The following is a 26,817-nucleotide window of genomic DNA, read 5'->3' as shown; positions in this document are numbered from 1 at the left end:
ATAGCTTGGGGAACTTTTGTTTCTAAAAAGTTTTCTGCATTTTTCAACAGTTCTACAAGGAGGATTTATTAACTTTATTCCACAGTCCTTTTACAGAGGGTGGGAGAGGGGTTCTTCTTAGCCTTCATTAAATATTCCAACTCTCTAGACTAGAGGGGCAGGACTACATCAGCCCTCCTGCTCTGCAAGAGTCCAAGCTGCAGCCCAGCGCAGCAGTAAAGCTCAGGTGCAGGGATACTCACATTAGGCAGGTCCACAAACTGCACTCGCTTTAAAGCCCCATGCCCCGCAGGAGCAGTATCTATTATGACAACACCATAGACATAGCTTCCAGGGTGTCTACAAAGGGCAGGCCGGCTACAAGAGTAACTGCACTCTGGGAAGTCAAAAATATGTCATCTTCATCAGGTACTTATAATTCATTTATAGTTCCACACAGCCTGAATACAATATTCCAGTAAGAGGTTATTTTTACCCCTGTCAGCGTTGCTTAGCCTTAGTGGTAAAGTTGAAATCCCAGCCACAGCAGATTCCCAGGGCAACAGAGTTAGAGTAACTAAAGGTCAGCTCCTCAAGTATCAGGTGAAAGGGTTTTATTAACTCTTTGCCCACATTTACGCTTGGAAAACGCATAACAGTTAGAATAAGGCTATTGTTGTAGCTCATACTGGAGGTAAGAGAACATAAAATAAGATGTCAGCAGTAAAAATGGAAAAGGAAGGGCCATGACAGATATCAATAATAGGAAGTTGACAATAGTAAAATGAAGCATTTTAGATGACGTCTTAGATCCATTATCACTCCATTAATTGTATACAAGACAAGAAGTGTCAAATTTTATGAAAATTTGCATATGAAAGTTGAGGAGAGTATCATGAATGATTTAAATCGTGAATGATTTCAGTTTCAAGCCTGGGAATCTGAAAGAAAGGTGGCTCCATGATTAGAATGTCAACACCTCAAGCAATTTAGATATTTTTTAACAATGACGTTTGGCTTTTAGACATGTTCCTTGTAACAATAAGCACAAATTCAGATATTTGAAGGTGCCAGTAAAGTAAAATCAAAATAGGTAAAGTCAATGAGTAAAGCTGCTGGGCAAAAAAACACAGGAAGTGGTGGGAACCATGGCCCTGGGCAGCTTGTGAGCTTCCACTGAGCTCCAGTTGACGGTTGCCATGTGGGGAGGAAAGCCCAGAGTTGCAAGATCTTCTATTTTATTTATGTTTATAATTAATTCAACTTTTAAAAAAACCTCTCAAGGCCCTCAAAAGCCTGTGAGAAAAGTGCATTCACAAGTCAGTGTCTTTTGCCCACATGCCTAGAAGCAATGTCTAGAACTGTAGAACTGAAGCCTTGAGAAGGAAGACAGAATGATGTTTGCAATTGCCTTAGTAGAAATTTTTAAGAAGGATTGGTCATCTAGGGTAAGAGAATGGAAAAAGGCTACAGGTCTGAGCTTTAGAAGAGGCCAAAATTCAGAAAATGAGAGTTGGGGAAGAAGCCAGTAAATATGAAAAGGGTGGTCTATGCCACAGGGGCAGAAGCAAGAGAGTAAGAGTAAAATTGCAGAAGCCAGTACAGGGAGATGTACCATAAGATAATTGTTAAGAGCATCAAATATTAAACATAGAATAATATTTGAAAAAATTAAGCATTTAGGTAATGAAGTATAAGTTCTCTGCTTTTCTCTAAACAGATTTCTATCTTTAAATGAGAAAACATATTGCTACAAGGGATGATCCCCCTGCAATCCTTCCATATTTTTCTATGTCCCATAGCTGCTGGGATAAGGCTTAACCATTTCATTGAGAAGACAATCTTCCAAGACTATGAGGTGAAATATGCCACACCAGTATTCCAGGACAACTCAGCTCCTTATAATGTATTTAAACATATATTCAGCCATTGCAGCATGCATTCTACTGCTTATCTAATTTTATTTCCTTAAAAAATCACTATAGTATTACTGACCTTTTCTGATTTGTGGAGAAAAAAGAGAGGTTAGAGTGAAATCTAAAGAAATTCATTTTGTTACTGTCAAGCGATGAAATCTGTAACAGCTGTTCATCCTCAAAGATGGAACCGACTGATATTCTTTATCCTCATGAAAGAGCCAATAAATAACTTTCAGGGAGCATCAATTTTTATCTTTCATTTCCTTTGCCAACTAGCTCCTCTTCTAGATTGCTAGAAGTAAAACAAATGTAGATTTCAGTTTCCTTGAGAATTTCTGTTGTTCATTGGCTGTTTTGTTTCATTTTGTGTCCTAGATTGGTTCCTACTTTGGCAGTATTTTAACAACAATTGACATTGACAAGGATTCTAATACTGACATTCTTCTAGTCGGAGCCCCTATGTACATGGGAACAGAGAAGGAGGAGCAAGGAAAAGTGTATGTGTATGCTCTCAATCAGGTAATGGTGTCTGAGTTTGGTAGAAATCCAGCAAAATCTCTTCCTTCTCTTCATTTTTTCATAATAAATTCTAATTTTTCACTCACTTTGAAAAAACAGAGCAAAGAAGCTATCGGGATTCATTCACTCCACCAACCCCTCAGTTTTGAAATGACCATTTATAATTCTAATAAAGCAGCTCCAACTCTTAGATATTTTCTGCTTGGAAATGTGAATTATGTTTAACAATATATAGGATAAAGGAGGTAAATATAAATCTCACTAAACTGCTAAATAAACCCACAAGGCTTATTTAGCCTGGGAGGCTTATCAGCTCTGGCTTGGAGATAGATAATAACCTCAGCAGTTAAATCGGATAGGGTGGAGGGGGAGAAGTCATGAGTTTCAAGGCAGCAACACTGCAGGCTTCCAGGAAATACTTCACTGGGCTGGAGTGAGATTTTGTCTTCTATTCCTGACTTTAGACATAATTTTTTAAGTTAAATAATTTTTGATTTCTTCATTAGAAGAGTGTTTTGCTCTTTACAGTAAAGCCAGTGTTTATCTATTTAGCTTTTCCAAATATGTACATTCTCTCCTAAATTGATTATTTTAAATAATAAATCATGTGTCTTTCTTCCTATCATTTTTTGGCTTCCTCCTGTCAACTTTTTTTGTCCTGGGCTGTTTTGTCCTTTTTCCAAGAAAGTGTATTCTTGATTACCTTTGCTAGTACTTTCTGTCTGGGGTTTTTTTTTTTTTTTCCTTCCACTCTAGGCAGCTTTAGAGAAAGTTTCCTTTCTGAGCAGAATAAATTTTCGCTTTGCACAATATTGGGTGAAGAAGGGATAGTGGCACAAATTAAGGATATAATATTATTTGGCCTGAAAAAGATGCTCTGAATTGTATACTCAATTGCATTAAAAAGAGATTCCATTAAAGTATGTCTCCCACACTTCTACCATCTGCTCTTTGGAATCCCTAACTTTACTCTCAGATAGGCACACTTTTTAAGAAATTTTACCAACTTTACCACTAATGTACAAATGGCTGTTAATAGCACTGATTTAGTATATTTTAAAAATTCTACTCTGCTGTAGTAATGATGGAAATACATAAATATCCTGTTTATCTTTCTTCCAGACAAGGTTTGAATATCAAATGAGCCTGGAACCTATTAAGCAGACGTGCTGTTCATCTCGGCAGCACAATTCATGCACAAAAGAAAACAAAAATGAGCCATGCGGGGCTCGTTTTGGAACTGCAATTGCTGCTGTAAAAGACCTCAATCTTGATGGATTTAATGACATCGTGATAGGAGCTCCGCTGGAAGATGATCACGGGGGAGCTGTGTACATTTATCATGGAAGTGGCAAGACTATAAGGAAAGAGTATGCACAAGTAAGAATTGAAACCTACAGATTCCCACCCTTCAGTGATAAGTCAGTTCAATGCCAGGCATTACCTGTCTAACTTCATGAGTTATTTAATTTCTTCCTCCTGACCTTATTGGGAAACTAGATTTAATTCTCTTTAAGTGTTTTTTATAGATTAGTTACTATATATTTATATACACACACACACAAACTATAAATATACACATAGTATGTATATAGTATATATAGTGTATATATAGTGTGTATATAGTATATATATACACACTATATATACTATATACACACTATATACTATATATAGTATATATAGTGTTTATATAGTATGTATAGTGTTCCTTATAGATTAATTACTATATATACACACTATATATACACATAGTATATATATAGTATATATAGTGTATATGTAGTGTGCATATGGTATATATAGTGTATATACACACTATATATAGTATATAGTGTTTATATACTATAGTATATACAGTATGTATATTATATATAGTATATACAGTATGTACATTATATATAGTTTATACAGTATGTATACTATATATAGTATGTATACTATGTATACTATATATAGTATACATAGTGTATATATAGTGTATATATAGTATATATAGTGTATATAGTGTATATATAGTATATATAGTGTATATATAGTATATAGTGTATATATAGTTTATATATTGTATATAGTGTGTATATAGTGTATATAGAGTATATATTGTATATATAGTGTACATATAGTATATATTATATATAGTGTATATATAGTATATATAGTATATAGTGTATATATAGTATATATAGTGTATATATAGTATATAGTGTATATATAGTATATATAGTGTATATATAGTATATAGTGTATATAGTGTATATATAGTATATATAGTGTATATATAGTATATATAGTGTATATATAGTATATAGTGTATATACACTATGTAGATACTATATATAGTATAGATACACTATATATAGTGTATCTAGTATATAGATACACTATATATAGTATATATAGTAGATATGCTATATATAGTGTATCTAGTATATAGATATATATACTATATATAGCTTATCTACTATATATACTATATATAGTGTATCTATATACACACTATATATAGTATATAGATACACTATATATATCATATCTAGTATATAGATACACTATATACAGTGTATCTAGTATATAGATATGATATATATACTATATATAGTGTATCTACAATTTATATTATATATAGTGTATCTACTATATACTATATATATTATCTATATACTATATATCTACTATATACGATATATATAGTATATAGTGTATCCACTATATGTATTATATACAGTGTATCCACTATATGTATTATATACAGTGTATCCACTATATGTATTATATACAGTCTATCCACTATATGTATTATATACAGTGTATCCACTATATATATTATATACAGTGTATCCACTATATGTATTATATACAGGGTATCCACTATATGTATTATATATAGTGTATCCACTATATGTATTATACATAGTGTATCTACTATATATTATATATAGTGTATCTATATACTAGATACACTATATATAGTGTATCTATAAACTATATATAGTGTGTGTATATAGATACACTATATATATAGTGTGTGTGTGTATGTGTATATATATGTATTTTTTTTTTTTTGAGACGGAGTCTCGCTCTGTCGCCCAGGCTAGACTGCAGTGGCGCGATCTCAGCTTACTGCAAGCTCCACCTCCCAGGTTCATACCATTCTCCTGCTTTAGTCTCCCGAGGAGCTGGGACTACAGGCTCCCGCCACCACGCCCGGCTAATTTTTTGCATTTTTAGTAGACACGGGGTTTCACCGTGTTAGCCAGGATGGTTTTGATCTCCTCACTTCGTAATCCGCCCACCTCGGCTTCCCAAAGTGTTGGGATTACAGGCGTGAGCCACCGTGCCTGGCCGTAATTACTTTATATTTTATACATTTACCTAGTTTCCTTTCTGTTGTTATTTTCCATATCTCCAGGATTTGACTTTTTGAAACAGTTAAAAAAAAGAATACTTTGTAAGAATGCTGTTTAACATCTGTTAAATTTAGAATGGGACATTTAGTGTGTCCCGTTCTAAATAGAGGGCACTGCTTTCTGAATAAGGCAAAAATAATTGTATGACTTAACCAATAAAGGAAATTAGATTCTTGATTTTATATTTAATGTCCATGCTGTTATAATAAATTGCATTAAATTTATATTTATCCATTAAGTTGATATATTTTCATCAAGTGAATTAGGATTTCTAGAGGTTTATAATTTTCTCTCAAGTAATCCTTAGAAAAAATAAATCTGAATATTAAGTTTAAGCTGCAGGGAACTTCTGTTATTCCTGTTTGTAATTTGTTGTCAGTTAACAGCTCTAATCCATAAGTGTATTTTTTTCCTTCATTAGAAAAATAACAAGTTACAAAAGTGCTTAATGCACTACACTATAAAAACAAAAGAATTTAAAGAAGTTTGAATGTAATTGTCTGTTTTTAAGTAATCATAGTCGGTTAGATATTGAACAACTACTTACAAATAAAACAGAATTCACTACCTTCTAGCTTATATAATTTGAAAAGAAATCAGAATATTAATTATTTCATTTTCTATTTGAGTGTTCTCTTTGGTTCTGTAGTCAACAGAGCTCTCAAAATCTATTCATGTAATGCAAACATGAGTGATTTTTCATAAAACCATAATGACAATAGTGAACAGAATAAAGGGCTTATTTCAATAAGAGCACTTGTATCCATTTGATCAATAATTTGTTTCTGTTGAAAATCTTTATGGCATTATTTACTTAACAAGAGACAGGCAATATTAATGACTGGGGCATGATGGAATTAGGAAATGCAGGAAGAGAGTTCTTTCTCATATTCTAATACTTTATTCCTTCAGCATCAATCCTGTAAATTTAATGGGGTAGCATTTGAAGTAGAAAAGGAAAGCTAAATCATTGTCAGATGAAATAGATTTGTCATAAACAACTTGTTTTCTAAATGGTGGTAAATCAAGATGCAACTTTAAACAAAAACAACAAAAAGAATATTAGAGTTGGATTTGTTTAATTACTGGCAAAATGTTTTCCCAAGGAATAGGTGAAGATGTGCTTACTCATTTCCATGAGAACCAGAGACGCTGCTTATGTATGGGATAATCCAGAATCAGTCAAGCCCATAGAATCAAGGAGTCAGATATCTCCTGAATTCTTCACTTAAAAAAATGAGGAGGATTGCTGGGTGCGGTGGCTCATGCCTGTAATCCCAGCACTTTGGGAGGCCGAGGCAGGCGGATCACGAGGTCAGGAGTTCGAGACCAGCCTGGCCAATGGTGAAACCCCGTCTCTACTAAAAATACAAAAAATTAGCCGGGCATGGTGGCGCGCACCTGTAATCCCAGCTACTCGGAAGGCTGAGGCAGGAGAATCACTTGAACCTGGGAAGTGAAGGTTGTAGTGAGCCGAGATAGCGTCTCAAAAAAAAAAAGGGGGAAATACTTTCAAACGAGCCTCACCTGTTTAAGGATGAAAAATGTTTCCATTTGGTTTGCCTTAGTAGGCTTCTTATTTTATGTTATTTATGTGGAAAACAAGAGGCTCAGAAGACTTGAAGTTTAGGGAGGGTTTGTAAGTCCTGACTGCTTGCCATGGGCTTCTGTTAAAAGCATTAGCTTAAGCTTGAACCAATGCTAAGTCAGGAAGTACAGATGTCAAACATACTATGTATGGTAATGTGCACAGATCAGTCTTCAAGACATACTCATTTGTGCCATCTCAACGTTGTGAATACATCTGAGTGGAATTGAGTCTCTTGTGCCCTCAACTTTTAGGACAATTTTTGAAAGACAGTAGAGATTACATATTGGAAAATGTATTTGATGGGATGTGTTATTTATACCCAGCCACAAAGTTCAGTGAACTCCAAATTGACCCCTAGGACAATATTATACTCCCCTCCCCCCTTTGCTGATATGATATGTTTTCAAGATTTCCAGTACCTTTAGATATGTCTGTGTGATGGGATTGGCTAGGAAGCAGAAAGCACAGAACCAATTACTCATACTGTTTCCTTTGAGGATTAGACACAATGACACTATATAATTTTTCCCTCTCTCTGGTGTCAGTGACCTTGAAATGATTTTGTCTGTACTATAAAAACAGCAATATCCTCTGGGAACATCTGAGTATTTCCTCTTATCTCCACATGAGGGACCTCTTGGGCGGATTCCCAAATTAACAAAATTGATTATTTTGTTAAACAATTTAAATTCTCAGATTTATTTGAAACTGTTTTGAACAGACTCCTCTCATATGAAACTCTTTTTTTGGATTCTCACAGCGTATTCCATCAGGTGGGGATGGTGAGACACTGAAATTTTTTGGCCAGTCTATCCACGGAGAAATGGATTTAAATGGTGACGGTCTGACAGATGTGACTATTGGGGGCCTTGGTGGTGCTGCCCTCTTCTGGTATGTATTTTAATAACATCCTGTTAATCTGAGACTGGGTCACTGATAACTTGCAGAGCTCCCAGTGTGATTGGAGCTCATGTCATACCAAATATCTATTTCCTTTTGTGTTCCACTATGCAAATACAAGTTATTCAGTTGAGTGAGCTGGAAGAGTCAATACATGTTAAAAACAAAGAAGCTATATGAAAGAAACAAGTAGAATGAACTGTTAATTTGGTGTGTCTATTATGTGGTTTACACTAAAATAGGTATTCTGTTTTAGGAGAGGTATAGGGGAAGAGAAGATGTTATAGAGGATGTATATAAACAAGAAAATATCCGTAATATTTGGTTGCTTACAAGGTTTTAGAGATAATGGACTTTGTATTCATTTACCTGATACATAGAAACAGATAATCGCGTAGCACTCTCTGACTGGGTTTATATTGTTGGTGAAGCCTAGAGGCATCTTAAGTAATATCTTCACTGAGCCTTTAAAATGCCCAAATCCCCAAATTGGCCCAGTTCTTTGAGATACATACATTCATAATGCTTTATTAATTATGAATAAATAATAATTTAGTAGGCAAAAATAATTATTGCTTACTAAATATCCTATTTCAAAAACTGTTCTGTTTGAAAAAAATTACTAGGAAGTCAAGAATCAACTTAATGAGAAATCCACATGATAATTTTGAAAAATATATAATAAATTTCATTAAGAAATATAAAGGAAGGGTTTCATAAATAAAATGTCTATTTATGCCAGGTGACTTTATGGGAAGTCCGCATTTTGATTCTCCTAAATTAATGCATTCATTTACTGTAATTCAGGTGGAAACATACGTCAATGCTCTTTTTCCCAAAAATCTACCTAGAAGAGTAATAAAGTATAAAAGAAAGGTGAAGATAGAGAGGTGAAAATAGATGACTTTGCTATAATTTAAGATAATGCTTAAGAACTAATGGTCAAATTAAAATGGTACAGTAAATTGTGCACATACAATAATCACTATTTAAAAAAAAAAACCTTTACAATAGAGGGGAAAGAAGACTGAAGGGTGATACCTAAGAAAAGGGAATATTAGGCAGCACAGTGGCTGGGACTTTGGGGAGGACTCACCAGAAGCCAAGGCTCAAAACCAGAAGTCAGCAGTGTCAGGGACAATGGATATACTTCAATTTTGTTTGAAATGTTAATCCTGAATTAGTTTATTATGCTCCCTTTAGCTCACAAATATTTATTGTATTAATTCTCATATTAAAAATATGTTTTCAGGGTTTTTATGCTCCCGTTTTGTTTCAAGGCTTTCTTGCAAAGCTTTGCAAACTTATTTATGGCCTCTCCTGCCCCAAATCAAGGCATTGATGGCCCAAAATGATAGTCATTTCCCTATCATAGTCCAGGCTCCATTGACAGCAGAATGGACCAAACCGATATACTGGGACACGAAGACTAAGATTCACAATGCCTAACAAGAAGTGAGAGTGGATACAAGTGACAGATGATAGGAAAAACGTTTGGAAGCAAATAGTGAGAGTCTTGTCATGAGACCTGGACTGACCCCCGAGAAAGATCTGGCTGGGGCAGAGAGGATGTGTGGGGTGGACAATGGTCGAGGCAGCTTCATGCCTGGAGAATCCATATTACTAAGCAGGAAACTAGGCATGTTCATTCATTGCTGATGAAAGGGTAAACTGGCTAAAACTCATTTGAAGGTCTTTATCAATAAGTGTTTAAAAGCATTCCAATGTTCCTACTTTTTACCAAGGATTTAACTTCCTAAAAATGTAAAGATACAATCTAGAAGTACGATCAAAGGTGTCATCACAGCACTGTATGTAATACCATCTTTTAATAATGTTAAATTTACCACTATACTCAGAAACCATTTTTTTAAATTAAGCTAAATATCCAATGAGATGGGATTGAATGCATAGATTATGGTATGTGCATATGCTGGTATAGTCTGCTCCCATAAAAAAATAATAAATCCCGTTAAAAATAATGTTCTCAGAAAAATGTAAATATTGGAAAGCTGTTCATTGTAATATAATGTTTTAAAAATATGTATGCATACATATGAAGATGTGCTTTTGTATATATGTATGTATGCATGTGTGTATGTGTATGCATGTTTTCTTCTGTAAAGAAAAAACCACTGAGTGTACTAAATGTTAATGATGATTATTGCTGAGTGGTAGTATAACAAGTTATTTGTGTTTTCTTTATGCATTTCTATGATGTTTATATTTTCTATGAGTACATTGTTTTAACAGAAAAAAGAAAACCACCTTTTTTTAATGCAAAAGCATAAGTAGTGACCTCATTATTCACAACATACACAGTTATAAGGGGCTAGCTCTGGCCACAAGGCAGAAACCAGGTAAAAATGTGCAGTAATTGTTCTGGCTTGGATCTAAGACAATGACCTCAGGATCCATATATTCTCCATGTCTGAGATCTTACTCTGATCTCATTTTGGATTAGTAGACATTACTGGGCTTTCAAGTTAAAATGACTGAGTTTAAAATCCCAGGTTTTTCCTCTTAATAGCTTTTGACCTGGCATAAAATATTTAACCTTTCAGAGCCCCAGTTATCAAACATAAAACAAAAATGATGTTTCTTATAATTAACCTTAAGAATTAAATGAAATAGCATCCATGTCTAGCACAATGCCTCAAATGTTATTTCGCTTTTCCTTCCTAGAAATAGAGGAAGAGCTGAACTCACAAGGACAGACAATATTACACTCCAGACAAGAGATAGCAGGGGCCTACGGGCTGTTCAGGGACCTTTAGACTTCTTTCAAATTGGGAACACTCGTAGATCCCCAAAATATAGTTGATTCTGGGGTTTCACCTGAACACTTGATCCCATCTCTTTTCCATCACAGGAAAAACTAGATCTTTGGTGTTTGAACCAAAAGCCCCAAATGGTTTCCAAATATAACCTACATGTCTTAGAACATCAGATATAATCTCTTCTGTAACAATGATTAATTAAAGAAATGGAGTCCTGAGCACTGTATTATACATGAAGCAGAACCCTCTTCCATGCACTCACTTTGCACTCCCAAGTTGATGACATTCATTAAATGTAAAAATGTGTGAGTAATCCCATTGTTTTTGTTTGTAGGTCCCGAGATGTGGCCGTAGTTAAAGTGACCATGAATTTTGAGCCAAATAAAGTGAATATTCAAAAGAAAAACTGCCATATGGAGGGAAAGGAAACAGTATGCATAAATGCTACAGTGTGTTTTGATGTGAAATTAAAGTCTAAAGAAGACACGATTTATGAAGCTGGTAAGCAAAATAATTATAGCAAGTACTTTTGGGTAGAGGACAATATATTTGCTCTAGCATAATGAAGTCCAGTAGGATATTGTATTTTCCCCACCATGGTGAGCTGCACATCATATTTGCCCCAGTGAAGATGCAGAACCTTGAAAAAAAATTCTGTTGCAAAAGGAATAGGTTATGGAACCCAGTCAATTCTGGAGCAGAAATTACATGTTTGTATGCAGTGCCCTCAACACTCCATAGTTTCTGTCTGGCTCTCCTACTTGCTATGTACAATCAGACACTTAAGAAAAAAATACCAATTCAGAGGTAGAGTTTAGAAATTGAGCTACAAATGGGCCCAGTTTTCCTTCCTGTGGGTTTCTACAATGACTCTTCTCTCCCTTCTCTTGCCCCCTCTTGGGAAAGACTGGTATTGCAGAGAACCCTAATACTTTACCATTCCCACATTTCCGAGATCCTTTGCTCCATTGAGGTGACCCTAGTTTCTGAGAGTCAGACTTGTTCTGTGTGTGTGTTCTCAGGTGCATCAGGTCGCCTGTGCTTCCTCTTCCTCCCTCCGTTCTCCACTTTCTAAGGCAGGTTTTTAATGATGTTGAAATATGCTCGAATCAAAGCTATAAAGGCCATTGGCTAAAGAAGAGAAATTTACTCTGTAACCAAATACAAGCAGAATGAGAAAAACCATTAATCCTTAAAATCTGTTTTTCTTGATTTGTTCCATACGTGCATGTATATGCTCTGAAATAGCCTCCTGACTAGAAAGATCAATGAGGTATAAGAATATAAAATAATGATTTTGCGTTTTATATGTAACTTTATTTCAGTCTTATTTAATTTTTGCAAAATAATTAAGTGATCAAATAAGGAATATTGTAGCCTTCATATACAGTGTAAGATTTCATTTATTTTCTTTATTGTGGTATGCTTATTTTATTGAACCTTAATAGTGGTTTGAACATAAGCTGAGATAATGTCTTTTTATATATAAATAGATTAAAATGTATATATTTGTAAACAAATAACTAAAGTATATTTTTGTCTCTATTGAAATATAACATAATCAATATTCTAAGCAGGGTTCCAACGTTTCTAAACTTAAAAAGAATGTTTTAAGTGAAAATATAATAAATACAGTGGTGGCCTGGAAATTAGATGATAGGCAGGTGTGCATGTGTGTATAAGAATTATAAACAATAAATTTAATTAGACACTGAAAGCACAGTGAACTCAGAGAGCAGTTCTATAGAGTTCCTCAAGGTTATCTTCATGACTGCTAATATCATTGTTATAACAGTGTGGATATGCTGAACAATAGAATCTTTTTTGATTGATTGCCAAAGAGATTTTTCTATAACGCTAATTTAATAATCTGTACAATATGAGAATCACTTCAAATAAACATTTCCATCAATTATTTTTTAAAATTTTTGTAGATTTGCAGTACCGTGTCACCCTAGATTCACTAAGACAAATATCACGAAGTTTTTTCTCTGGAACTCAAGAGAGAAAGGTTCAAAGGAACATCACAGTTCGAAAATCAGAATGCACTAAGCACTCCTTCTACATGTTGGCAAGTAAATCATATATCGTTGCTGCCTTATTCCAAATCAAGAATATAGTAGAGATGTCTTATTTCAAGTCAATCAAATTCTTACTGTTTTATTTCAGAATGCACTTATGATGTCATAAAGGAAATCTTGTTTGTTCATTTTTATCATAAAATCGCAGGTCTAATTTTCTCATTTCCAAATATTTGTAAAACTATCTCTAGTCTTCCCTGTCTGCGTTATCAGACATCCATATATTATGGAACGGCAGAAAAAGACACAGTGTTCTAGTTGACAAGAAACCTTATTTGTGTCTTCATTTCTTTCACTCATTCATTTATTCCTTCAACTTGAAAACATTTAATTTCTGTGGGCCTTGTCTGTCAGTTGTGGCTGATAAGTGATTAACTGCTCTGGGGGCAGACTGCTGGGCTATATGCTTTCTGGGATCCATGTAACTACATATCTCGCCGTTTGATTTTAGAGCGAAGGGGAAAATTATCTGGTATTTTCTATCATCTGTAGGCTTTGTGCTACTTCAGTTTTTTTTTTTAATTTTAGTGGATGAGGGAGTTTTGGAAAGCAAACTATTAATGTTTAGAGATGGCTGGTAAGCCAGTGTGAATCATTTAAAATGTATTTTGTTGGGACACTGTGTATATGGGGAATGTTCCCAACAGAGGGCAGGAGTTTCTTAAACATTTTCTTAAAATGTACATGAGAGTGATAAAAACAAGAAGCAGCATGAAGGTAATGAGGAAACTGATTTTAGTAACTGACATTAAGACTTAAAGACTTGACGGTAAACTTGGAGCTTTAAAGGAACCAGGCCAATTTTCCTACTTCTGACTTATTTCTGTATTATTGATATATTCATAGTCTGTATTTTGAAAATTGTAGTTCAGGGGCAGGGGAGTGACAGAAAATGTGCACCCTTTTGTACCACATTTGTTCTTCCTTGGTGATTTTCATGTTGATATGCTTCCTGATACTTATCATGAAGCTTATTCTGTCAGGACCAAGATCAATCTATTATTTGGTAAAATAACACTGGAGTTGCCCCTCCTATTTAGTTAATCAGAACTGAACACTTAGGAATTAGAATGTGGATAAAATTTGAATGGGTATGAAACCAGCTATGGCATTGTCTCCAACCTGCTAAAAATCATCTCAGTCTATGTTTGTCCACAAATTCAGTGTCTAAGTTATGTCCAGGTACTGGTGTTTAAAGGACTGAAATATTTTCAAAATTTTGAAAATTGTTTTGGATTTTGAAAGAAGCACTTTGAAATTTGTTCTGGAGTCAGCCAGTGTAGAATTTGTATCCCGAATGTTCCACATTCTGAGAGACTTTGGCAACGTCGTTTGGTCTCTTAGAGGGTCAATCTTTCATCTGTAAAATAAGGACAATAATAGTTACTCATCTTAGAGGACTGTTGAAATAATTTGCAATAATGTATATAAAGCTCATAATTTTGAATACTATAAATGATTATTGTTATTGGTGGCATGTTAACAATATTAATCATATTCACATCCTTTCCAAATAATTTTACATTATAAAATTCTTGGCCAGGCATGGTGGCTCACGCCTGTAATCCCAGCACTTTGGGAGGCTGAGGTGAGTGGATCACCTGAGGTCAGGAGTTCGAGACCAGCCTGGCCAACGTGGTGAAACCCCGTCTCTACTAAAAACACAAAAATTAGCTGGGTGTGGTGGCACATACCTGTAATCCCAGCTAGTCGGGAGGCTGAGGCAGGAGAATCGCTTGAACCTGGGAAGTGGAGGTTGCAGTGAGCCGAGATCGTGCCGCTGTACTCCAGCCTGGGTGACAGAGAGAGACTCTGTCTCAAACAAACAAACAAACAAACAAACAAAAACTTACAGCTGTAGGTATATATTATATTAATGAAATGTAACTCATTTTATAGAAAGTTTGCCCTTCTGAAGTTGGAAAATGTTCCCTGAAGTGTTACATAATGATCTTTGGCTTGAGGTCTCAAGAAAAACTATATTGCCATCACTCCAGCAGGGCCCTCTGAGGAACTGCAAGTGAGTCAACAGGTCATACTCTGAAACCTCCACATTCCCCTATGCCCCTTGTCAGAATGCCAATCCCTCTCCAGGGAAGCAAAAGCCTGATGAGATCATATATCAGATTAGAGGCACAAGAATGTTGCAGTAAGCCTGATCCTTGGGAACAGAAGAAGGAGATATAACAAGATCAGAACACCCGGTAAATATGATACCAATGATATATTTTATGTTTCGCCCTCTAGGACAAGCATGACTTTCAGGACTCTGTGAGAATAACGTTGGACTTTAATCTTACCGATCCAGAAAATGGGCCTGTTCTTGATGATTCTCTACCAAACTCAGTACATGAATATGTAAGTCAGATTTCTTTAAAATACAAAATACCAACTTGTGAACATTTTAGTGTCACTAGTAAACTGTGTTTTTTCACTACTCTGCATTGATCACAAAGAACGAACAACTAACTGGAAGAAAGAAAAAAAAGGCAAGCAGGTTTTATTCCTGGTCAGGAATGGAGAAAGAGGGAGCTCTTGCTCTAAAGACCTTCTCTTCAAGCTGTGAAAACCTGGGGAATTTTAAGGAGTTAGATGTGGGGCAGGGAGGTATATGTAAGCATGTCCGGAGAGGAACTCCAGATGTACAAGTACAGATCATAAACATGCTTCCTTATACAACATATGTTCAAGAAATGGTGGCCATTTTCTTCTATGGCAGGGACTTTAGCATTATAATGACATGTTAATGATCTAAAGGTAACAAGGGGTTGCTGGTTCTTGTTTGCTCCGTTTTCTCAATGGCTTTATCTTCCTCTGGTAATTGGCAAAGGGTCCTGAAGTTCCCAGGCTGTCTGTAGTTGTTTTTCAGCAAGCTTACCTACAGATAAATAGACTAGAAAAAAAAAAAACTGTTTAAGAAAAAATAATGCACTTTCTCAGCTATCTACTGTTTAACAAAATAATGAACTTTCTCAGTTATCTACCGTTCAAGAAAATAGTAAACTTTCTCAGCCATATCTCCAGGTTTGCCCTGGTAACATTAGGAAAAAGCTTGAAACCCATGCACACATAACCCTAAATCAATTTAAAATGTTTTAAAAAAGAATTAGGCTCTTCTAGACTTTTCCCAATCCTTCTAATTTCCTATTGTTGGAGTTTAAGAAAACTAATAAATGACATTCATTTTTACCTCATTTGAATTTAGGACCAATGGAAAGAAATCTCCCCCATTATTCTAATAAGCACTGGATTGCAGTGTATGGTTTAGGTGTAAAGGGTGTCCTCACACTGCAGCATGGACTTAGACCACCAATAACCACCTATGTCATCAGCAGTGCTGATCCATCTCTGTCCTTCTTCATGGAGCCCACCTTGTAAAACTTGTCAAATGGAGTAGAGCCAAATGTGTGCTTCCTGTGGGTACAGCTGCTCTGAGAATAGAAATGAGAGAAAGGGACTGAGTTGTGTTCACTTAGTTCCTGTTCCCAAAGTTAGAGTCCATGTGCCACCCCTGAGAGTGAGTGAGGGGAGAGAAGAGGGAGGGTGTCACTAGCGTGGCTCCAATGGAAGAGATATGAGGGATGGGGAATTCTTTTTCCCCATACACCTATCTTCCATTCTCCCTTCCTTCCTACCAGATATATTGATTGTCTTATACATATCAGGCATTGGAGCTTACAGTCTAACACTGGAAACAGGTATTAAGTAGTAATTAGAGTGTATGCTATGGAGGAGGATTTCAGAGCTCTCTAGGAACTTCCACCTAGGCTGGGAAGTCAGGACAGCCCTCCTGAAGTTGTGCCATTTCAGTGGAGACCTGAAGGATCGGGTGATTTCCACCCTATTTAGGGGAGTTTGGGGAGCAGAGGGGATGCTAAGTGTGAAAGTCCTGAGCATGAAGGAAACAACAACATTCGCTAGTGTGGCTGACGCTAAAGAGCAAGAAAGGAGGTGATGTGAGGTGAGGCCGGAGGTAAAGGCAGGGGCCAGGTCATTCGGGACTTGGTGCCACTGCACAAATTCTAAACTTTTGAAAGAGCAGTGCAGTGCTTTTGAAGGTTTTTATTTGGTTCAGCCATGCGACAGGATGCAGCAGAGTGAAGAGTGGTTGGAGGGAAACAGGTGGATGTGGGAGCCCAGTGGGAAGCTATTACTTTAGTTCAGGGAGGAAATGAGAATGATTGGGTGTGAGGTGGTGGTGGGAATGCAGAAGCAAGAAAGGATTGGAGAGATATTTAGAAGAGGAGTAGAATGGACGGGCTTGGTGAGTTACATATGGTGGTGGTGGAGAGGCGGTCAATGAAGAAGAATCAAGCAAAACTCCTAGATTTGTGGCTTGACCGTTTTCCACCCTCTCAAGTGAGCTTTATGATATTCCTAAGTATTTGATTAATTTTAAGAGAAAAATCTCATAATTAGAGTTGAGTAGATTTAGATCTTGCAGTACTTGACTTTGTATTTCAAAACTGTCCTTCCCTGGCAGACAAAAGCCAGTGCAAAGCACCCATGAAAATTGTGCGTTCTTAAAAGGACTAGCACAATTTACATTTGTAAGTAAATGTTTACTCTTCTCCCCTATAAATTACAGGGATAAATATAAAATCCCTTAAGATTTTTGCAGGGAAATTCTCCTTATGAGTTGCTTAACTTACTTTGGCTGTATGCCATTTTTGTTACACAAATTGATGGGTAATTTTCAATAATGCGTAGCTAAATTTTGAAAAATTCTTTCCTGTCATCATTTCAGATTCCCTTTGCCAAAGATTGTGGAAATAAGGAAAAATGTATCTCAGACCTCAGCCTGCATGTCGCCACCACTGAAAAGGACCTGCTGATTGTCCGGTCCCAGAATGATAAGTTCAACGTTAGCCTCACAGTCAAAAATACAAAGGACAGTGCCTATAACACCAGGACAATAGTGCATTATTCTCCAAATCTAGTTTTTTCAGGAATTGAGGTAAACTTCCAGTTTTTCATTTATTTATTCTCTTAACATCATTTACCGGGCCTACTTTTCATGCTACTGAGATAATTGCTTTTATTAGATTGATTTTGAAAGAATAGAAGGAATTTTTTACATTAGTCCTCACCAATGGTGAAAGTATTAAGCTTTTTAAAAAAGTTTTGTTTTATTTATTCAAATATGTATGTCTTTTCTTAGATTCTGTATGAGGAAAGGATAGCTCATGTATAAAAACTGTATGTTTCATAAAATCCTTAAACCACTGAAACTGAAACGGAGTCAAGAAAAATAATAACAATCAAAGCCAAAACAGTTAACAGACGTACAGAGAGGTACCTCTGTGTTAAGCAAAAAAAATTTACCTGCAGGAAAATCAAGATACCATATCTCCCTTTCTATGCAAAATCCTTACTTTGGCAAGATATTTGTATTAAATAACTGTGTCTTATTGATTTGTAACAGAGGTTTCTTTTATTATGTTGGCAATAAAATATATTAATCTGTGTAAGATGCTATATCAGAGGTAAACAGTGTTTCCAAATGTGAACTTTGCTCTTAATTCTGATCTCCAAATGAATCCCACTGAGTTAAAATTTTGTGTATATTTATATTAATTAATATTACATACAATTTATATTAAAAGCAATGCACTTATTAATATTATACATAGTATTAAAACACTATTGTCTACTTTCTGTAAACTCAGATTTCATGGACGTTTCTCTCTATCTGTTAGGATATCACTTAGAGACATGATGACTAAGACAAACCTAAAAATAATGTCATATATTACTATATTTTGGATTCAATTAAGAATATTAATTACAGGCTGGGCATGGTGGCTCATGCCTGTAATCCCAGCACTTTGGGAGACCGAGGCGGGCAGATCACGCGGTCAGGAGATCGAGCCCATCCAGGCTAACACGGTGAAACCCCCTCTCTACTAAAAATACAAAAAAATTAGCAAGGCATGGTGGCACGCACCTGTAGTCCCAGCTACTCAGGAGGCTGAGGCAGGAGAATCACTTGAACCCGGGAGGTGGAGGTTGCAGTGAGCTGAGATTGCACCACTGCACTCCAGCCTGGGTGACAGAGGGAGAACAAGACTCTGTCTCAAAAAATTATTATTATTATTATTATTATTATTATTATTATAAATACAAATGTACAAAGTAATCTTGGGGAAAATATTACCACAAAATTTTTCTCTAGTAAAAATTATTGCCTGTATCCTCCTCCGCTGACTTAATGGCCTGGCAGAGAGGCATAGCTAAAAATCTGACAGTGCATCTCTTCTGCGTATATTAACAGTAACAACAGTAATAATGATGGCAACCATTTCTTGAGTCACATCATGGTTTAGGCCCTGTACTAAGGATTTCACTTATTTCATTTTCATTAATTCTTTTGTAAGTAGGTATGACTGTACTGCAGAGATGCGAAGATAAAACCTTTTTTTCATGTTTCAACATTCTTGTAATTGCATTTTACAATTGATAACATGTTTATTTACGTGGCAGTGTTATTTTTACTTCTTATGGGTATGTAAAAATAATGGCATATCTCATGTTCAATGGCATTTTAAATTGGAAAAAATAGAGTATATGACTAAACCACTTGATAGAAAATCAGTCCCAGAGAGGTGAGGAATCTTAACAAGGATAAAGGTAACAGTGGTGCAGTCAGGATTTAAATTCTGGTGGTCATGGGTCAGAGCCTATGCTCTTATCCACTGCACTAAACTCCTCCAGTGACTAGCATTCACTGAAGGCTGCTCTGCACCAGTCTTGGGTGTCTGGATTATTTTATCCAGCCACCGCAGTCACTCTGTGAGGGAGGTGCTATTAGTACTTCCATTTTACAACTGAAAACTTAGGTAGGATTGTGAGATATGCTTTGTCTTTCAGGCACCCACAAGTGATGTTTTAGGATTTCCATGAGTGTAGAACAGCTGGTCCCAGAATTATGTGCCTCTTCCAGCTAAATCGAGACAAAAATAGTGGCAAGGCAGTCACCAAGACACATCTGGGAAAATTCTGAAAGAACACATTTCAATATTTCACCTGCTTGTCCGCTCTGATTCTGTTTGCTTTCTCTTCCTAGGCTATCCAAAAAGACAGTTGTGAATCTAATCATAATATCACATGTAAAGTTGGATATCCCTTCCTGAGAAGAGGAGAGATGGTGAGCAGATCATACAAAATACATGTAGAAATTGAATATGAAAAGTAATATGTGCAAAGACAAATATATAAATCCTTCCAATGGTAGTTTAGGATAATACGGATGAAAAATGTTCAGTTCAAAATTGTGACAGATTGGAATATGCTATGGTCAGAATGTTTGTGCCCCACCAAAATTCATATGTTAATACTTAATCCCCAATGTGATCGTAGTAAAAGATGAGGCCTTCAGGAGGTCATTAGGTCCAGAGGGTGGAGCCCCCATGAGGGATTAGTGTCCTCATAAGAGAGGCTTGAGGGAGACTGCTCACCCCTTCTACCATGTCAGAACACATAGCAGATGCCATCTATGAGAACTGGGTGTTTCCAGACACTGAATCTGTTGGTGCCTTGATCTTGGACTTCCCAACCCTCAGAACTGTGAGCAATATATTTCTGTTATTTATAAAATGCTTGGTATAAGGTATTTTGTACAAGGTATTTATAAATAACAGAAACATATTTAACAACCTTGTAACAATTCTTACACAGGCAAACTCGAACACCAAGACAAGATTTAAAATTTATACTACATAACGTATCTAATTTATACTACATAACATATCTGATAAAATGGAGCTGGGAAATTCTGTTATTGGAGTCTCCTAGGTAGTAAGGTGTCTCTGGCCTTCAACAAAAAGAATGCTTCAAATAGATTGGTTTAGAACTTAATCAGAAATTCTCCTTCCATCTCTCTCTTTCTAAAAAACAATTGCCTTATTGAGATATAATTCACGTAGCATGGAGTTCACTCGTTGAAACTGTGTATTTCAATGGGTTTTAGTATATTCACCAAATTATAAATTGTACAGTCATTACGACAATTGATTTTAGAACATTTTCACACACCACAAAGAAGCCACGTATGCATCGGCAGTCACTCTGTTTTTCCTCAACAGCCTTTCTCCCAACCCCAGGCAACCACTAACCTGCTTTCTTTTTCTATGGAACAAATTGAATTTCCAAATATTAATTGACTTTTATTGGCAATTCTAGAATCAGGCAACACCTTATTCTGTAAAATAAAATGAATGGTGGATGAGCTGAGGAGAGGAAGTTGACTTTATAGAGAGAAAAGGGCTGAAGAAAGCAGAAACAGAACAAAAAGTTGATTGGTCATTTCAAAGTTATTTTCCTTATAAAAGTGAAAGCAGAGGGGATTTTCTTATCATGCTGTTTGAAACTGGCTTGATTGGGGATTTGGTGATTATCTCTCACTTTTCTCATCTCCCAAAAAGTCAGACAAATGACTTAATTTCGGCTTTGTGGTGTGGAACTTGAGCATTATTTAGTCTGTTGGGCCTAGAGCAAGAGCTGTCCAAACCAATGACCTCCTATATGTTTTATTTAACATGTTTCTTAGTCTATTCTGGCTGCTATAACTAAATACTATAAACTGAGTAGCTTATAAGCCAGAAGTTTATTTCTCACAGTTCTGGAAGCTGGGAAGTCCAAAGTAAACACACTGGTAGATCTAGTGTCTGGTGAGGGCCCATTTCATGCTTCATAGAAGATGTCTTTTCAATGCATCCTGAGATAGCAGAAGCAGGGAGGCAGCATTCTGAGTTACAAGGGTACTAATCCCACTCATGAGGGCTCTGCCCTTATGATCTCATCACCTGCCCAAAGGCCCCATCTCCTAATATCATCACGTTAGTGTTTAGATTTCAACACATGAATTTTGAGGGGAAACATTCACATTATAGCAATATGTAAAACATGGTAGACATTCACATTGAAAAAGAACATGTATATTATATGTTATTCTATCTATTTTGAGACACAATAAGGTTTCATTTTGTAAGACAATGTTTCTCAAATAACTTCATAATTTGAGTTTAGGTAATGTCATTTATGGAAATTGAATATTTTAGTCAAAGTAAATTTCTTATCTGTTACTAAAGACATATTTTTATTTTATAGGTAACTTTCAAAATATTGTTTCAGTTTAACACATCCTATCTCATGGAAAATGTGACCATTTATTTAAGTGCAACAAGGTTGGTTTACATGTGTATAAATGTATGTATATGAATGTATATTGCTTCTTCTGTGTATGTCGAATATTTTGCTCTATAAACTCACTGACAGTTTCTTCCAGGTTGTAGGAGATCAGTAGAAGTGGAAGGCAATTAACTACTTTGCTTCACAAAAACACGCTTAAGAATAATTAGCAAAATAAAGAAATTTTCATTTAATAGAAATAATTCACCTAATTAGATTAAAGCAATGGTTCTATGAGCTATAGAAGATACCATAATCACACATCATTTATATCTGCCAAATTGCATTTAAATTCATAAAAAATTTACTGATAATTTAAAAACTTTCACTGGCTGCCCATCAAGGTCAAATGAATCATTACATGGACTTAAAGTTTTATGATATCCTTTTGTAATTTAATATACTTTATTCAAATCAGTCAGTACTTCTGAAAGGTATCATAGAACACACAGACTAACAACAGCAAAGGCTCAATAAGGAAAGTGAAATAGTGGTCTAACTTTCTTCTAATTGTAATTATCCACTGACCTGTCTGCAGTGAGATGGTGTCTTTTACTGTTTTATTCACAGTGACTAGCATTGTGCCTGCCATATTATAATCACTACATAGATGTAGACTAAATGAATAAATTAGAGAAATGAATTAACGGATTAATTAATTCTGTATGTTCAAGTCAACTCAACAAATATTTATTTGACATCTATTATGCACAAGATATTGAGTTAGTCACTGTAAGGAATATAAAAATTACTAAGGGCATGAAACTCCTCATAGGGTAAGTATTACAGTAGGGGGTTGAGACTAGTATAAAATTATTGTAACCTGGGATAGAATAAAAACACTCCATTATAGAGATATAAAGCTTTGTCAGAAAATTAATAGAAGCTGAAATAATATCTACTTGACAATGGGAACCCAAGAAAGCTTTATCAAGGAACTTATAATTGAGAAAGACCTTGAAGGGTAGATAGCATTTCACAGAGAGGTTGCTGAATAGCACCAGGTGGAGCATTTCAGGCAAAATATATAGCTTGATTAAAAAGGTTATCAATTTTAGCTGAAATATAAAGAATACATAAAGTAGCAATGAAAATAAACAGGGAGTGTGCATTCTGTCATATTACGCTAGGTACTGAATGTCAGTCAAGGTATTATTTCTTAATTGAACAGACCTTGAAAAGCCAGTAAAGTTTTTGAGAGGTAAAGTCATCTGTACAGAGCTGCTGCTTATGGAGATGAATTTAGGAAGGCTGCAGTGTGGAATGGGTGAGAGAAAAGGGGACCATTCATGCTAAGAGCTGAGTCACACAAATACCTATAATCCAAGGCAGCATGCTGCTTTCTCTGTCCTGCTGCTTATGAGCCACTTTATACATTTGGGAATAAGCAGAGCCATTAAAAAGTACTCTTATGCCCATTCTGTGAGACAATATGTTAGGTGCTTGGTCAGTTGGTGGAGGGGTATGTGTATAATAATAATGAAAGCTAACACTTACTGAATATTTCCTATGTCCTAGGCACAATCTTAAGCACTTTATACTTATTACTAATTTAATCATCATTTATTACTCATTTAATATCCCATTTTATAGATGAAGAAACCAAAACAAAGACAGATAAGTAATTTGACCAAAGTGTATCAGTGTCCAAGAACAATCTCATTCTCTGGCCCCAGAGCCAGTGTTCATTACTCGTTATATCATTTGTATGTGTTTTCTAATACGAGGAAGTATGTATATGTGTGTATGCACATATATACATGTGTTTACATAATATATAATTTAAATGATAACCAAAATCAAGAAAATAAATCAGTGCTTAATAAATAATATGATCATCAAGTACTTAGTATGGAAAGACTATTAAAGAAGAAAACAAAAGATTTTAGATTTACTCTCAGCTGTGTGACCCTAATCACTTATCTTTACTAAGTCCTCATCTGTGATAAATAAGAATCACCTGGGGGCAGATAGGTGGTTAAAAACAGAAATTCCTGCACCCCAAGTTGGAACCACTAAATCCACATTTCCAAGGGAAGCCCAGTAACCTTTGTATTTTAACAATTAAACCGAGGGATTCTTATCATTATTGTCATAGAATTTTGAAAAACATAAATCAGTGTGATTGTCAACTCTAGTTGCACATCAGAATCAACTTGGGAACTTTCAACCACACCAATCATCTCTGATCTCCTTCTTCACCCCAATTAAAAAAATGATTAAAAATTATACTCTTACGTGCTTTTATTTAGTTGCCAGGATAAGCTTCTCTTTCAAACACTTAGAAATGTCTTTAAATAGTCAAGATTTTAATGGTTTGTCTGAATGTGCCGTGTATTTTCTAGTGACAGCGAAGAACCTCCTGAAACCCTTTCTGATAATGTAGTAAACATTTCTATCCCGGTAAAATATGAAGTTGGACTACAGTTTTACAGGTAGGAGAAAACTACATTTTTATGTTGATGCCTTTCTATTAACCCAGTGGTTCTGAAAGTGTGGTCCCTGCCTGGCCAAGGGCATCAGCATCACCTGGAAACTTGTTAGGCAAATTCTCTGGCCCCACCAGAAGCCTACCAAATCAGAAACTCGGAGGATGGGGTTAAACAAGCCTTCCAGGTAATTCTCATGCATCCTAATGTTTGAGAACCATTATACTAAATAACCCAAAATGTTAGGTGTTAGTGATACCGGACTGCATTTGCTGTCCAGTCTTAATTCCCGAATGCAAGTTGAAGACCCAGAAGTCCTTCGCAAAACACGATATTTTCTTAGAGGCTGCCAGCATATTTCTTGGTCATCGTTCTCATCCTGTGGAAGCTGATCAGTCTTCTCAATCTGGACACACAAGATTAAAGCATTTCTCATTGATAAGAGCTGTTTATTTCTTCCACCATTCATAAAGCATTCTTTCTCTTAAGAACTTCTTATCTATCCCAACACAAACCATGTTGACAAACTTTCCCTCTATAATTTCCCCTGCTTAAGCAGAACTCCAAGCTTTTGCCAAATAAACATGTGCAATATACTTAAAAGGATAAGAATCAGTGGCAAGTAGGTTTATTCTAAAAGTCTTATCATTTTATTAATTTTTTAATAATAGTGGCTAACATTTATTGAGCCTTTGTGTTCTGTCTTATGTGATCCTCATGATAACACTATGGTTCAAATACAACTACTATCTCCATTTTCCAGTTGAAGAATTTGAGGTTCAGAGAGGCTAATTTACCCAAGGTTATATATTCAGGAAGTGTTAGTTTAAACCATTTCACATGCTTTTTTTTTCTTTTAATTTAAAAACTGTTTTAAATTGACACATAATAATTGTACATATTTATAAGGCGCTTGGAGACGTTGTGATGCAAGTAATATATAGCAACTACACAGGGTAATTGGAACATCCATTGTCTCAAACATTTATCTTTTTTTTGTATTGGGAACATTCAATATCTTCCTTCTGGCTTGATAATTTATTATCTATGGCACTCTCTCTTTACTAAATGGAGACTACAAAAATGGCATGATTATAGGACATACATGTAGATTGTGCTAATATTTCTCAGCCTTTAAATTCTGTCGGCTATTTTCTATTTTTCTGTATCCACTTCTATTGGTGCACTGACTTTTCCCCAAGAGTTTTCCATTTACTTAAAATCAAATTTTGGCAAACACTTATAAATATTTTTTGTCTTCCCTTGACTGAAGTGCTGCTTAAAAACATACTATTTTACTCTACCAAGTTCATCCAAAGAACATGATGAAGCTGTGTAGAGAAGATTGAACTTTTAAGTTTAGCAGTAAATATAGGACTTTAAATTATGAAATGGTAAAAATTTTTAATCTATTTAGAATTCAGCATTACATTTTAGTTTCATTTTTCACTAGGTATAAATGGTATCAGTGAATTTACGGAAACTTTTCACTTGTTAACCATGAAATTTTAACTTTTAAAACTCATATTCTAGCATTTTGGGGTCAAATAAGCATCAGTGACTATTGAACTAAATTACATAATCCTTCTCACTCTCCTCAAAGATTTAATTTTACGTTTCAAGGTAAATGAATTCCCCTATGATTTGAAATCCCTACAAGTATTTTTGTGGAATTACATGATATGGAGAAAGAAAATAATGAGGCCAAATAAAAGTTAAACTTTGTTATGTTTTATTTTTCTTCTAATTAATTTTTTAAGCTCTGCAAGTGAATACCACATTTCAATTGCTGCCAATGAGACAGTCCCTGAAGTTATTAATTCTACTGAGGACATTGGAAATGAAATTAATATCTTCTACTTGGTAAGAAATTACCTCTAAAATAGTATTCTAAAGGAGTTATTTGTAAATATATAAATTAAAGTATTAACAGACACATAAAAATATGTTGCTTCAATGTTTAATCTCTATATTCCAGCATATTTTCTTTATAATTTCATAAATATAAATATAGACATAT

At 35.2% G+C, this 26,817-nt stretch overlaps 1 protein-coding gene and 1 long non-coding RNA gene across 2 annotated transcripts in view; one reads left to right on the top strand and one right to left on the bottom strand.

Moving 5' to 3' along the window:
- Positions 1–26,817, top strand: part of ITGA1 (integrin subunit alpha 1) — a 173,324-nt gene that overhangs the window by 124,444 nt on the left and 22,063 nt on the right. The window contains exons 13-23 of the mRNA XM_517769.9: positions 2,274–2,417; positions 3,540–3,797; positions 8,179–8,309; positions 11,433–11,599; positions 13,033–13,169; positions 15,427–15,537; positions 17,927–18,136; positions 20,246–20,326; positions 22,288–22,364; positions 24,714–24,803; positions 26,558–26,660. Coding sequence (XP_517769.2) covers positions 2,274–2,417; positions 3,540–3,797; positions 8,179–8,309; positions 11,433–11,599; positions 13,033–13,169; positions 15,427–15,537; positions 17,927–18,136; positions 20,246–20,326; positions 22,288–22,364; positions 24,714–24,803; positions 26,558–26,660 — 1,509 coding nt within the window. The remainder of the gene's footprint in view (positions 1–2,273; positions 2,418–3,539; positions 3,798–8,178; positions 8,310–11,432; positions 11,600–13,032; positions 13,170–15,426; positions 15,538–17,926; positions 18,137–20,245; positions 20,327–22,287; positions 22,365–24,713; positions 24,804–26,557; positions 26,661–26,817) is intronic.
- Positions 12,485–26,817, bottom strand: part of LOC104006453 (uncharacterized) — a 30,239-nt gene continuing 15,906 nt past the window's right edge. Inside the window, exons 4-9 of the long non-coding RNA XR_001717719.3 lie at positions 25,057–25,203; positions 19,127–19,224; positions 16,551–16,610; positions 16,058–16,072; positions 14,874–14,971; positions 12,485–14,539 (exon numbers count right to left, since the gene is read on the bottom strand). This is a non-coding gene — a long non-coding RNA (uncharacterized LOC104006453). The remainder of the gene's footprint in view (positions 14,540–14,873; positions 14,972–16,057; positions 16,073–16,550; positions 16,611–19,126; positions 19,225–25,056; positions 25,204–26,817) is intronic.

This window comes from Pan troglodytes, chromosome 4, assembly GCF_028858775.2.
Source record: "Pan troglodytes isolate AG18354 chromosome 4, NHGRI_mPanTro3-v2.0_pri, whole genome shotgun sequence".
Classification (NCBI taxonomy): domain Eukaryota; kingdom Metazoa; phylum Chordata; class Mammalia; order Primates; family Hominidae; genus Pan; species Pan troglodytes.
The sequence above is the reverse complement of the archived record's forward strand: the minus strand, read 5'-3'. Positions and strand labels throughout refer to the sequence as shown.